The 13,126-nt window shown below is 47.0% G+C and overlaps 1 protein-coding gene across 2 annotated transcripts in view; it reads left to right on the top strand.

The window, feature by feature from the left end:
• The first annotated feature begins 1,423 nt into the window (after window positions 1-1,423).
• The window catches only part of LOC141917711 (ras-related protein Rab-27B), a 49,771-nt gene continuing 38,068 nt past the window's right edge, over window positions 1,424-13,126 (top strand). The window contains exon 1 of one of the 2 annotated variants that reach the window (XM_074811105.1): window positions 1,424-1,479. In XM_074811105.1, the coding sequence (XP_074667206.1) occupies window positions 1,439-1,479 (41 nt within the window). In that variant the 5' untranslated portion in view covers window positions 1,424-1,438. Of the gene's footprint in view, window positions 1,480-3,944; window positions 3,959-13,126 lie in introns of those variants that run through there. The other variant, XM_074811107.1, reaches the window with a different exon arrangement.

The raw sequence follows: 13,126 nt of genomic DNA, 5'->3' as shown, positions 1-13,126 counted from the left end.
GTTTTTTGCTTCTGTAGCAGCAAAAAAGGATCGGTCTGGAGTAACCGTCCTCTGTGCACTAGCTCTGCACAAGTTATAGATCAAACCTGCAGCGATAGGAAGCAAAATAAAGATTCTCCAGGGAAATAATTTCTGTGTGGCTGTTTGCAGAGGACCAGAAGGTGCTTCTGAAGACGCCCGCTGTGCAGCGGGGCCGAACCGCTGAATTCGCCGTAGGCGAGTGGCAGCGGGTGGCCCCGGGTGATCTTCAGGGTGGCCTCGGAGCAGGGACCCCCCAGGGCTCCGGGGATTGACATACGTGAGGCTGTTTTACCACGGTGGCTCAAAATGGTGGTTTGGAGTGAGGTCCCCAAACCTTCCTAGGGAACCTGTTGGAGAGTTTTCTAATACTAGAATTATTTTTAAAAAAGCACTTTTTTACTTTTTTTCCCCTTGCTTAATTTAAGCTGGCAGCCCTGTGTGCTTGATGCTTATTCTTGCGTTAGAAAGCGGAGGCTGCGTTAGTAATCTTTCCTTTTTTTCATATAGAAATAGGTAAGACACTGCGATGTTCTCAGACTCATGCATTATTCAGCCTGCTGGGTGATTAATACCTGCACACTGCCCTTGGGCAGCTGGTTACTCATCAAATAGGGTTTTGCTGGTTGAAATACAGATCAAACAAGCAGGTAGCAAACTGGAGCTCTGCTCCTCTACCCCAACCTGGTGCTTTTGGGATCTGCTCTGCTGCTCTCCAGCTCCACCTGCCTGGTCCCGCCAGAGAAGATGGTTTTTCCTCTCGAGCTGGGGATGCTGGCTGTGGGGAGGTCTCCTACAGCCCAGGAAAAGCAGGGCTGGTTTATTTTAAGAACATCTGTCTGGTGGGATGAACCTAAACCCATCCTAGATGGAGTCAGGACAGCTGAACAAATTTCTCTCAGTGTCCTTCCCACTCTCCTTAACTCAATTTTCTTATACTTTTGTATATCCATATATACATTAGTTTGGTTCAGGAAGCTTTTCTGTGATTGTTCTCGGTGACTCGATGTGTGGCAGCAGCAGTTTAAAACGCCCTTATCAACCCTTCTGTGTGTTTTAATTGACTCGGGAGATGTAGGACGCAGAGTAAATGGCAGGTTTTAAATAATTAAGGTGCTGCTAATCCTCAAGAAATGTCAGAAAGTCCCTAAGAGATACCACATGAGATCCTCTTTCTTGTGAATTGGCTAATTAAAGGGATCCTTTTCATTGAAAATAAATAACTGTGTGAGGCCGGCAGCTACCGCACGCTCGCCGTGGGGAAAGGAGGGCTGTTGGGAGATGAACACCTCGCCCTGAAACTCAATCTTTGCGTGCGACTGGTAAAAATATTTAGATATAAATCCCAGGATTATTTTGCAGTAACGTGAATGATGAGCAGCGGAGTCTGCGGTTGAAAGCGGAGGCTGCGCAACTCAAGATGGACACGAGGAAGTCCCAGAAGCTGCTGGCGACCTGCAGGTGGGTGCAGACCAAAGCAAGGGGCTTGTGGCCGGCTCTGCTGGAGGCAGAAATAAGTAATGGATTAAAAAATAAGTTCGTTAGTGCGGGTGAGAGGACTGCAGGCTGCTGAGGTGGAGCCCTATGGCGTAGAAAAAACTCAGTGGGATTTAAACCTCATTTATCTGCGCTTCGTCCATCACTGTGCCTGCTTCTTTCTACGTTCTTCTTTATTGATAAGGCCAAAAAACATTGTTGGGTTTTGAATATTATGTTCTGGCAAGCACGGCTGTAACGTGAGGTGAGAAAGCGGGGTGGGAGCTAATGAGTGGAAAATTTTCAACACGCAGAATTATGGCTCTAAGGCATTTTGCTAAATAAAAGCCGAGCGGTTGGAGAAAAATAAGGTTAATTTTTCATTGATAGAAACAAAAGGCATTGCTAACAGAAATTTGATGGCTGTTCTGCCTTGGAGTTTACAGAAGCAAAGAGATGCCGGAGGAGGGGGGAAGCATCTTTCCCTCAAGGTATCTTGGGGGAAATCTAGATTGTGCCGATCAGGAAGACTCTTCTCTGGAGACTGGAATATGGTAAATTAGAGTATCTGGAGCCTTGCAGGTCCGCAGTGAGTCCCTAAAGCTCAGCTCTTCCCTCCCCGGGTGTGTTCAGGACTGGTGGCTTTGGGTTTTTGGGAGCCCGCTGCGGCTCTCGCAAGAAGCTGGTCTCCAGTCCAACCCCCTCCCCAGGCTGGTCCTTGGGGTGTCGCTGAATCCACTCGGCTGACTAACGGGTGCTTATTTGAGTGTGCGCTGACAGGGACACCCCTTTTCTAAAGAATGCAAATGTTATTTTTGTCCCGGTTGCCCCTATTTTGGTGAAAGATGCTCTCGCATCACGGTGTTATAACTGGAACCTGGATCCGCTCCATCTGCTCAATCCACTGGTGTTTTGTTTGCGGTGAAAACTGGTTTTAAACTCTCCCCATCCCGCTGTGTGTCGGGGGGGAAGAAATATGCTGCAGGAGGGGAGGACCCGCTGTAGGATCCTGGGCAAAAATATATCCAGGAGGTGCGAGACAAAACAAGGGACCCCATCGTGCCCTGTGCGCTCCCTTGTCTCCCGTTTTCAGTGAAAGAAATGGCAAATTTGGGGCTAATCCCACATTTGCAAAACATGAGCTATCCCGGCCGCGGAAAGGGCGAGGGGGCCAGCGCAGCTGCTCCTCCCAGGGCACAGGCAAACCTGGCTTCGGCCCCTGCCCCAAAATCTGCTTTATTCGACCCACTCCCCAGCGTGAGAGGCTTGGGGAGGGAGCAGCACCCACCTCCCCCAGCCTCCCCATCGGGTCCCTTCCTGCTGCCGATACCCGGCTCCTGCCAGAGAACAACAAATAGATGAACCTGAGGAAGAAAGATGGTTTGGGTTTTGGTTTTTTTTTCCCCCCTCCCTGCTTCTCTCATGCAGGGTTTTAAATCCTTCCGGTAGAAATTCACAGCAGGGTTTGCTCCATCTTCATAACGGGAGATATGAAGATGCCAGAACCTGTTTAACTCTTCCCTCCCCTAAGCAAAATTTATCACTTAACCACTTGAACCCAGAAATGAGCAGCATTAAAATGTCTCTCCTGAGCCACCTCCGACACGCTCTACCCTGCCCTTTGAGGGAAAACCTCGTCTTCCATCGTGGGGTTTATTTTTTTGCGAAAAAGGGAAACTGAGAGCCGGCGCTGCCCGCTCCCAGCCTGCGGAGGGAACGGGGACGCAGCAATCTCGGCGTGACAACACATCACCGCCAGCCCCAGCTCTGCGTGCACAGCTTAGGGGGGAGACACGGCCCCGCTCCCTTCCCCGCTGCCTCGGAGAAGCCAAAATGCCATAAATTGGGTGGTTTGTGCCTCGGCGGTGCTGCGGGTGAGGAGCACTATCGGGACACAATTTAATGTCGTTAACAGAAATCAGTAACCGGGCAGGAATTAGGAAATGGTATATTCAAGACCTTAAAAAATAGGGCAATGCTGCAGGGACTGGCTTTAATATTTTATATAGCAGTAATAAATTATTGCTTAGAAGTTGGAAACCAGCAGAAGGCAGCAGAAGGATTAAACTTGAGTTAGATCTCCGGTAAGTTGATTCACTTTATTTCCTAATGGTATGCTTTAATACTTTGTTTGTTAGTTTGGATTAAGATGAAGTCTCTTATCTGAGAAAGATAAAACAGGGAGAAGTTCTATTACATTTGGCTCAGTGATTTATGATGTTTAAACTTTGCTTCTACTCTGCCATGGATGAAGTAGTTGTAAATGTATCTTTATGTTAAAAGCAGCTCAGCAGGGAGATGCTGCTCTGAATATTGTGCCGTGCAGCGATTAGTTTAAGACTTAGTCTTCATCTAGAGAAAAAAAAAGAAGTATATATTAATGTTTTTAAACTTTAGGTGATGTTCAGAAGTCCCTTCCAACTGAAATTATCCCGTGACTCTGTGCTAAGAGAGCAGCAATAAGGTAAATCACATTATCAGACTCCTCCAGAAGCATCAGGATAAAAATGAGCAGAGCTGACGTACGCAATCGGTTTAAAATAGCGTCTTTCTCCTAAGGCAGCGAATGTGATTCTGAATTGGGATTTTGTCACGACTCACAGAACTTAATTTTCTCTGTCACCCCCCTCTGCAAAGCGCAGCGGAGCAGCACCAGCCCCAAGGGTGCCAGCACCCACCTCATTCCCCCCCGCTCCTTGGGGGGCTCTTACTGACCCTGCGGGATAAGCTTTAGCTCAGTCTGTCTTTTTCTGCCAAATGTAGTTGTGTTGAGAGTTGAATTGGGGAAGTAGCATCATTTTATTTTTAATTTAATCTCAAAAAAATAAAGATAACCGGACTGGGCTGTCGAGGTGGGCGATGGTTCCTCGGGCTCATCGCTCATGGCTGCGGGAAGGCGGCGTGCAGACCTCGCCGCTTTGAACTCAAACCTGGCAAGTTTCTGTTTCCCCTCAAAAGAACTAAGTTTTTCTATAAAAAAGCAGAAAACAAACCACAGCTTCACACCTCCCAGCTGAAGCAGCGAGTCAGTCGCCTACAGTCACCCACACAACCGTATTTCCAACCCCAGGGGAGCGCAGGGAGTTTTACTTAGGAAACCATTCATCTAGAGGCAAAACTCCTCTGTTAGTGATAAAAAGTGATAAGGCTGATTAATTTGGAGGAATTAAAGTCGTTTGAGGAGCACGGCTCAGTTTTTTTGGAGTTCAGGCCGACGAAATCCATGTCAATGTAGCAGCTGATTGCAAAACCGCCGGCGCTGGCTCGGTGCTTCCACGACGTTTCTTTTCCAGTGATAAAAGTGTAAAAAGCAGATTTTTTTTTACATGCCCCCCCAGCCCAAAATTAAACCTGAACTTTGCTGTACGTTGGGAAGCGACGAGTCATGTTAGCGGGGGGGTAGGAAGGGGCATGTTTCCCTCTCCATGGGCAGCCCCTCTCCATGCTGACGAGGAGCCACTCAGCCCTGCCCGTAGGCAGCAAGGAGGGGGCCAGCAAGGGGCTTTGCAGAGAATTTGGAGGGGGGGATTGTGTGTGTGGGAGGCCCCCGCTTTGGCAAAACTGCTTTATTCCTACATCCCAGGGTACTCCCCAAAGTGAGGAGCACCACCTCCCTTCCCTAGGAGCTTTAAAATTCCATATATACCCATTTTCATGAGTCCCATCAGAACCTGCAGCCGGTGTCGACCCTTCAGCATCTCCCACCAGCTTCCAGTCCGGAGCCGAAAGCACCGTGGGGCAGCAGGAACCTGCTGCCTGCCCAGCTCAGTCTCCTCGTCCTGTGGCAACGAGGATGAGGAGGTGGAGGGGTGGCAGAGGGGATGAAGGTGACTCACCCCGGCCGATTTGCTGAGGGTTGTACAATTTGGTTCTTTTTGCAACCGTTTGTCCACTCGTTGAGAGGAACGGTGATGGCAAAACAGCCAGTTTCAGGTTTGGGGATTTAAAATCTCCTCAAAGATTTTAAAATTTGATAAAGATTTAAAATCTTCGCAAAGATTTTAACATTTGGTAAAATAAAGATGAAAAATCTCAAAGATTTTAAAATTTGATAAGATTTAAAATCTTCGCAAAGATTTTAACATTTGGTAAAATAAAGATGAAAAATCTCAAAGATTTTAAAATTTGATAAGATTTAAAATCTTCGCAAAGATTTTAAAATTTTGTAAAATAAATATTAAAAATCTCAAAGATTTTAAAATTTGATAAAGTTTTAAAATCTTCACAAAGATTTTAAAATTTTGTAAAATAAATATTAAAAATCTCAAAGATTTTAAAATTTGATAAAGTTTTAAAATGTTCACAAAGATTTTAAAATTTGATAAAATAAAGATTTTAAATCTTCACAAAGATTTTAAAATTTGATAAAGATTTAAAATCTCAAAAATTTTAAAATTTGGTAAAATAAAGATTTAAAATCTCAAATATTTTAAAATTTCATATAGATTAAAAATCTTCTCAAGGGTTTTAAAATTTGATATAGATTAAAAATCTTCTCAAGGGTTTTAAAATTTGATATAGATTAAAAATCTTCTCAAGGGTTTTAAAATTTGATATAGATTAAAAATCTTCTCAAAGGTTTTAAAATTTTGTATAGATTAAAAATCTTCGCAAAAGTTTTACAATTTGATAAAATAAAGATTTAAAATCTTCTCAAAGGTTTTAAAAGAAACAAAGAGCTATTGGGATATTAGTTTTGCAAATTATTACAGGGCTTTTTTTCAATGAACAGTGTGTTAATTTAATTAAAATTAAGAAGTGGGGAGAGTCATTCTAAAACATTTCTCAGACAATCTTTACTAGATTTACCATTACGGTGTTTTTTACTATATCATTTTTAATCCACCCAGTTTATCACCGTAGGAGAGCAAAGTCAACCACAGCAGCACCCTCCCCTCCACCCCACTTCCATTAATCACCCTCCTACCAGGGCTACTCGTAGAGAGAGCTGCGCCTCCCCCACTGATTTAATCCCTTCTCTTTTTTTTTTTTTTTCATACAAAACATTGGAGTGATTTGATTCTTCAGAGAATCCATCTACAAGCCACAGAGATTTCAGTGAAACTCAAGCACTGGTGTCAGGAATTTATGAACTGGTTTTTTAAAAGCCACCTGGAACTATTAGTGAGTCCTTTTGCCACCAGATTTCAAATCTTGGAGGAACACACCCATCTGCAGTTAGGATTTTAATTTTTTTTTCCATACTTCTTTACATAATTTTACATACTTCAGACAGACATTTGTTCCATCAACTGTTGGGGGATGAATTTTTCTCCTGTATGCTGTCAGGTATCATTATCTTTGTAAAACATTTTAATGATACAAATGACCTACGTTCTCCGTCTGATGGGTTGTTGTTGCTCTGAATTCATCCTCAGGTGAGGGCATCCCCCTTTCTCAACACTGTTCCTCATTTGCAGGGGGAGTTTTTTTGGATGATCTGGCGTTTCAAGGTGTGAATCATGTCAAGGAACATCAAAATAGGATGTTCCTAACAGGGCATCAAAACGATGTGACCATGTAACGCGGCCAGGAGGTCCTGAGTGATCCTGGTTGTATGTTTAAACATCTCAGGCCACAGGGACTCATTTCATGCTGTAGTTTAACTAAATTGTGGTGCAAATCGCTACAGGCATTGCTACAGGCTTGGGGAGGTGTGGCTGGAGCTGTCTGGAAGAGAAGGATCTGGGGGTTCTAGTTGACAAGCAGCCGAACACGAGCCAGCAGTGTGCCCAGGTGGCCAAGAGAGCCAACGGCATCCTGGCTTGGATTAGAAATAGTGTGACCAGCAGAAGCAGGGAGGTGATAGTCCCCCTGTGCTCTGCACTGGTGAGGCCACACCTGGAGGGTTGTGTCCAGTTTTGGGCACCTCAATACGAGAGAGATCTCGAGGGGCTGGAGCGAGTGCAGAGGAGGGCAACGAGGCTGGGGAAGGGCCTGGAGAACAAATCCTGTGAGGAGCCATTGAAGGAGCTGGGACTGTTTAGTGTGAGGAGGAGAAGGCTGAGGGGAGACCTCATCACTCTCTACAGCTCCCTGAAAGGACATTGTAGAGAGGTTGGTGCTGGTCTCTTCCCACAGGTGATTAGTGACAGAACAAGAGGGAACGGCTTTAAACTGCAACAGGGGAGGTTCAGACTGGACATGAGGAAAAAAATTTTTCTTAGAAAGAGTGGTCAGAGAGTGGAATAGGCTGCCCAGGGAGGGGGTGGAGTCCCCATCCCTGGGTGTGTTTAAGGGTCGTTTGGATGAGCTGTTGGGGGATGTGGTGTAGGGGAGAACTTTGTAGAGTCGGGCTGAGGGTTGGACTCGATGATCCCAAGGGGCTTTTCCAACCTGAATGATTCTGTGATTCTGTGAAATTAAATTAACAAGGATCCAATCTGTGAGGGTTCCCATTAAAAATAACACACCATCACCATCAAAATACACAAAAAGAGATTTAAGCAACTTGTAGGAAACGCAACGCCGCTTCCCCAAATATTTAGTGAAAGCCGAGGTGTGGGTCAGGATTTTATTTTTTGCTCCGGCATTGGAGAAGTGGCAGGTCTGGCCGTGTGCAGCCACTGTCCCACCTCGGGAGCAGCCGCCCCCTTGGGCTGGCGGGAGCAATCAGCCACGGCCTGGGCGTGCTAAAGTTGCAAATATCTGTGATTCCAGTGTAAATCCTGCTCGGTTATTGAGGCAGAAATGAAGTTAACCTGCGCGTAAATGCAGCCGCAGCTGCCTCCTCTGTGAAAACAGGTCAGCAATTCGTTGCTAAGGCAACATTTTTCCCAAAGCTGGGATCTTCCGTTCGGCTTTTTAGCATGGCTCCATCAGCACGGACGTGTCACCAACAGGGCTTGACCTGTGAAAAGCTCAGCTTAAAGACCTCCTGCGGCCCCGAGGTGCAAGTCACCCCAAGGCGTGTCACCAGGGCAGATGTCTCTAAGGGGGGCCAGAGGGACCCCCCCAACCCCAGGCAGTGGTGGAGGTCGAGGCGAGACCCTAGAGCCCCTCTCCCATGGGTCGGGCACTTATGGAAGAAGTGAGCGGCCATTCACAGGCCCGTTAGCGATGGCTGCTGGAATCAAAGACACTAAATAGAGTTTTCTCATCTGGGTAAATTTATGGCTAATGGTCAGATCTGTAAAATTACTGTCTGAAAGAATATAGGCAGACATATATTGCATGCCAGAAAGCTAAATGGTAGATAAATACTCATTTATCTAATGTGATCGCTCCTACTGGGCTTTGTTTCCAAATGTCCTCTTTAATAAGTTCCTCCCCAGCACTTTCCAGACAGAAACTGGGGGAAAGTAATAAAGGGATCTGGTCGGGGCCATCTATTCTGCTCCGAAGGCACCGAGTTTGCACTGGAGTAGGAGGGAGAAATTACTTACACTGTAAACAGATATTTATCATTCTAGATAGCAAAGGCTCATTTAGTTTGTAGATAAATCCTAAAGCTTTCAGTTTGTCAGACTGTTGTGCAGGGCTCTTCGTTTGCATGATGAACCGCTCTTTGTTCTCTCCACTCCACTAAAATGCTCTTCCATTTAAAACTGGGTGCAAATCCATGATTTCTGTATCTTGTAACGTTCAAACGCTTTATGGCTCTCTGTGTCTGCTTGGTGCAAGCACCTCGTTTGGGCACACAAGCGTGCCAGCCGTGTGCCAGCTCTTTGTTGCAGCGGTAAAGGCAAAAGGCGGAGATAAAAGTCTTCTCGGGAAGGCAACGAGCGGCTGGAGCCGCCTTTCTCCACGGCCCGAGGTGGAGCGGCAAGGAGATGTCCTCGTCTGAATCCTGCCGCAGACTTCCTTAGCGTGGTCCTGGATTAAGAGTTTTCCTGCTCTTCTGTAAAACAGGGGAGCAGGAACTCGTATGGCAACGGGATGAACTTCAACAAGGCCAAGTGCCAGGTCCTGCACTTGGGCCACAACAACCCCCTGCATGGCTACAGGCTCGGGGAGGTGTGGCTGGAGCTGTCTGGAAGAGAAGGATCTGGGGGTTCTAACTGACAAGCAGTTGAACACGAGCCAGCAGTGTGCCCAGGTGGCCAAGAAAGCCAACGGCATCCTGGCTTGGATTAGAAATAGTGTGACCAGCAGAAGCAGGGAGGTGATAGTCCCCCTGTGCTCTGCACTGGTGAGGCCACACCTGGAGTGTTGTGTCCAGTTTTGGGCACCTCAATACGAGAGAGATCTCGAGGGGCTGGAGCGAGTGCAGAGGAGGGCAACGAGGCTGGGGAAGGGCCTGGAGAATAAATCCTGTGAGGAGAGATTGAAGGTGCTGGGACTGTTTAGTGTGAGGAGGAGAAGGCTGAGGGGAGACCTCATCACTCTCTACAGCTCCCTGAAAGGACGTTGTAGAGAGGTTGGTGCTGGTCTCTTCTCACAGGGAATTAGTGACAGAACAAGAGGGAACGGCTTTAAACTGCAACAGGGGAGGTTCAGACTGGACATGAGGAAAAAATGTTTCCCAGCAAGAGTGGTCAGAGAGTGGAATAGGCTGCCCAGGGAGGGGGTGGAGTCCCCATCCCTGGGTGTGTTTAAGGGTCGTTTGGATGAGCTGTTGGGGGATGTGGTGTAGGGGAGAACTTTGTAGAGTAGGGCTGAGGGTTGTCTCGATTATTCCAAGGGGCTTTTCCAACCTGAATGATTCTGTGATTCTGGGTGCCATCACGCTGACGCCAAGGATGTGGATCATTTGCCAGCTCCTAGAGAGTAGACGCTAAAATAATCAATACTTTAAAAAAAAAAAAAAAAAAGAAAAAGAAAAAAGAAAGATACAAATCCTTTCTTTGGGATAACTACATCCAGAGAGATGATGTACAGTGAAAAAGTGAAGGGATGCTGTTTATATGTGAAATCACTATTAAAATAATGAGCAGATCTCATTCTTCCCTCCGAGCCTGCTCATCCCCGCACCTCATCTCCATCCTGCCATGGAGACTGGTTCAAATAATCATGTTTCCTGATCCCCTCAGTGTATCCTGATCCCAGCGTAGGGATCCTGATCCATACAGCTTAGAGGGTTTCTCCCAAATGCCAAATGTAAATGATTTTTCCAGATCAACCTTCGTTTAGGAAGAGAGGGAAAGTTGACCAATATGTGATTGCTGGGGGCTTCCTACACCAGCTCTTGTCATCTAAATTCAGGAAATTCTTCATATCCACCAGTTTTGGGGATGGAGAGGATTATATAGGAATAACTATTGGAAGAGAGGAGTGTCAAGATCTGCCTGGAAGGTGCCCATGTCTTGGGTACTGTTGTATTGTGGGTTTCAATATAATTTTCAGTTGTTTGTAATTTTTAGTTATTTGGTTTGGCTCTGACATCCCAGGGTCTAAAGCAATCCAGCTTTCCCAAGAACAGGACTGCTGGTGGAGACCACATTCAAACTGTCGAGTGTGTATTCTTCAAAATATCTTATTTTGGCTAAAACTAATTTTGAATTTCACATATATTGAAGAAAAAAATCCCAGCCAAAGAGATCCTCAAACCTTCCGCCTCAGCGCCACGAAGCCCGAGCTGCTGGCTCCTCACACGGATCAGCTCCAGCAACCTGTGAGTGAAAAACGGGCATTATTGAGGGTTCATTTGGCAGAAAATAAAGATGGTGGGGTGAAAATTCATCAGACTCCAAAGACCTCAAAAAAAAAAAGAGCCATTAAGCGCCTGACACACAAGCGCTGGGCGATAAATAACAGGCGTTGGCATTGCTCTGAGCACATTCCTGAGCATAAATTGGGTCTGGTTCTTAGTTGAACACAACAGGAGGGTTTCTGAGGCCGAAAAGTGAAAATCGGTGGGTTTGTGTCCTTGCATTCGGGTTGGTGCAAGAACTTTTGCATTTGTGGGTTTGAGAAACGAGCCACGCGAATGAAGAGCATCGCACGGGGTTCACGTGGGAAGCGCAGCTGATCTAAACGAGTGGCGGCGAACGTAATTGCAGAGCTACTTTCAATTATTGAGGCCGTTTTGTACACTTCCCCCCTGAGGAACTGCCTGAGGAAATAGGTATAATTCACGGAATCGATATTTCTTGCCTGATGCTCCCCCCGGGGAACTGTTATTTCACAGGGTAGATATAACCAGGAGCCAGGCACTGGGATGTGCTGGCCAGGGTGGACCCGTGGGACTGGGGAATGGGCAACCAGGGGCCTGGATTTAGCAGGGAGGAGCAGGAGAGCGTGGTGCTGCTGAGGGGCATACATGGGGTGTCCCCCCCGGGTACCCCACTTTGCCAGGGTGCGCTCAGGCCTCCTGCTGCTGTTTTGAAGAAGATTTGGGCTCTTTGTAACATCTTCATACGCAGTTTTCCCTTCGGCCTTACCAGAATTCCTTCAGATATATTTTGAATCTGTGTTATAAAAAATGTTTGTTAAAGATTGATTGTTGCTGCTGGGGAAAGTCCCATGATATCTAAAAAAACCCAATTTTTTGTGAATGGGTGGAGCGGCTGTTGGAAAGCGGTGCTGTGATGGAAGCGTTGCGTTAAGCACGCGGTCCTGAGTCCCCAGCCAGAGCCCTCCACCTCCACCCCCCGACACTGCGATGAGAGAGGAGCCCTCGAGTTCTCCCTCAGGGCTTGGTTTTGGGGCCACTCCTGTTTAACATCTTTATTGATGATCTGGACGAGGGGATCGAGTGTCCACTCAGTCAGTTTGCAGACGACACCCAGTTGGGTGGGAGTGTTGATCTGCTCGAGGGTAGGGAGGCTCTGCAGAGAGATCTGGACAGGCTGGAGCGATGGGCTGAGGCCAACTGGGGGAGTTTCACTAAGGCCAAATGCTGGGTGCTGCACTTGGGCCACAACAACCCCCCGCAGCGCTACAGGCTTGGGGAGGAGTGGCTGGAGAGCTGCCAGTCAGAGAGGGACCTGGGGGGGGATTGATAATGAGCCAGCAGTGTGCCCAGGTGGCCAAGGAGGCCAATGGCATCCTGGCTTGTATCAGCACTAGCGTGGCCAGCAGGGACAGGGAAGGGATCTGACCCCTGGACTCGGCACTGGTGAGGCTGCCCCTCGATGAGTGGGTTCAGTTTTGGGCCCCTCACTCCAAAAAGGCCATTGAATGACTCGAGCGTGTCCAGAGAAGGGCAACGGGGCTGATGTAGGGTCTGGAGCACAGGTCTTGTTGCTCGGGTTGACCCAGTGCTGAGGGATGTGGTGGAGTTGAGAACAGTCAGTGTGAGGTTCATGGTTGGACTGGAGGATCTTCAAGGTCCTTCCCAACTGAGATGATTCTGTGATTCTGTGTGATTCTGAGTCATGTCAGGACAATAATAATGCTTCATGTGACAGATTTTAGCGACATATTTTTGACAAATTATTATTGTCTCTTCTCTGCTTCAAGGGCAGCATCACCAGTCCTGCCATTGCCAGCTTGCCTTGAGGATGCACGCTGCAGCTCAGCCCTTTAGTGTTGCTCAGCACTTCTCCTCTGCAAGGCTTTGTTGCTTCTTTGATAGGTGTAAAATGGATAGATCACACTGGAAATATCCAATAATTCTCCAGAAACTGCCAAGTGTAGCTTACGGGGTTAGACTGCTAATAACTGAAACACGTATCTGGATTTTCATGGGAACAAGGAGGAGCAGATGGCAAGGAAAATGCCAGTAAGACAGAGGCAGCACGAAACCAGT

This window comes from Strix aluco, chromosome W (assembly GCF_031877795.1).
Source record: "Strix aluco isolate bStrAlu1 chromosome W, bStrAlu1.hap1, whole genome shotgun sequence".
Lineage (NCBI taxonomy): Eukaryota > Metazoa > Chordata > Aves > Strigiformes > Strigidae > Strix > Strix aluco.
The sequence above is the reverse complement of the archived record's forward strand: the minus strand, read 5'-3'. Positions and strand labels throughout refer to the sequence as shown.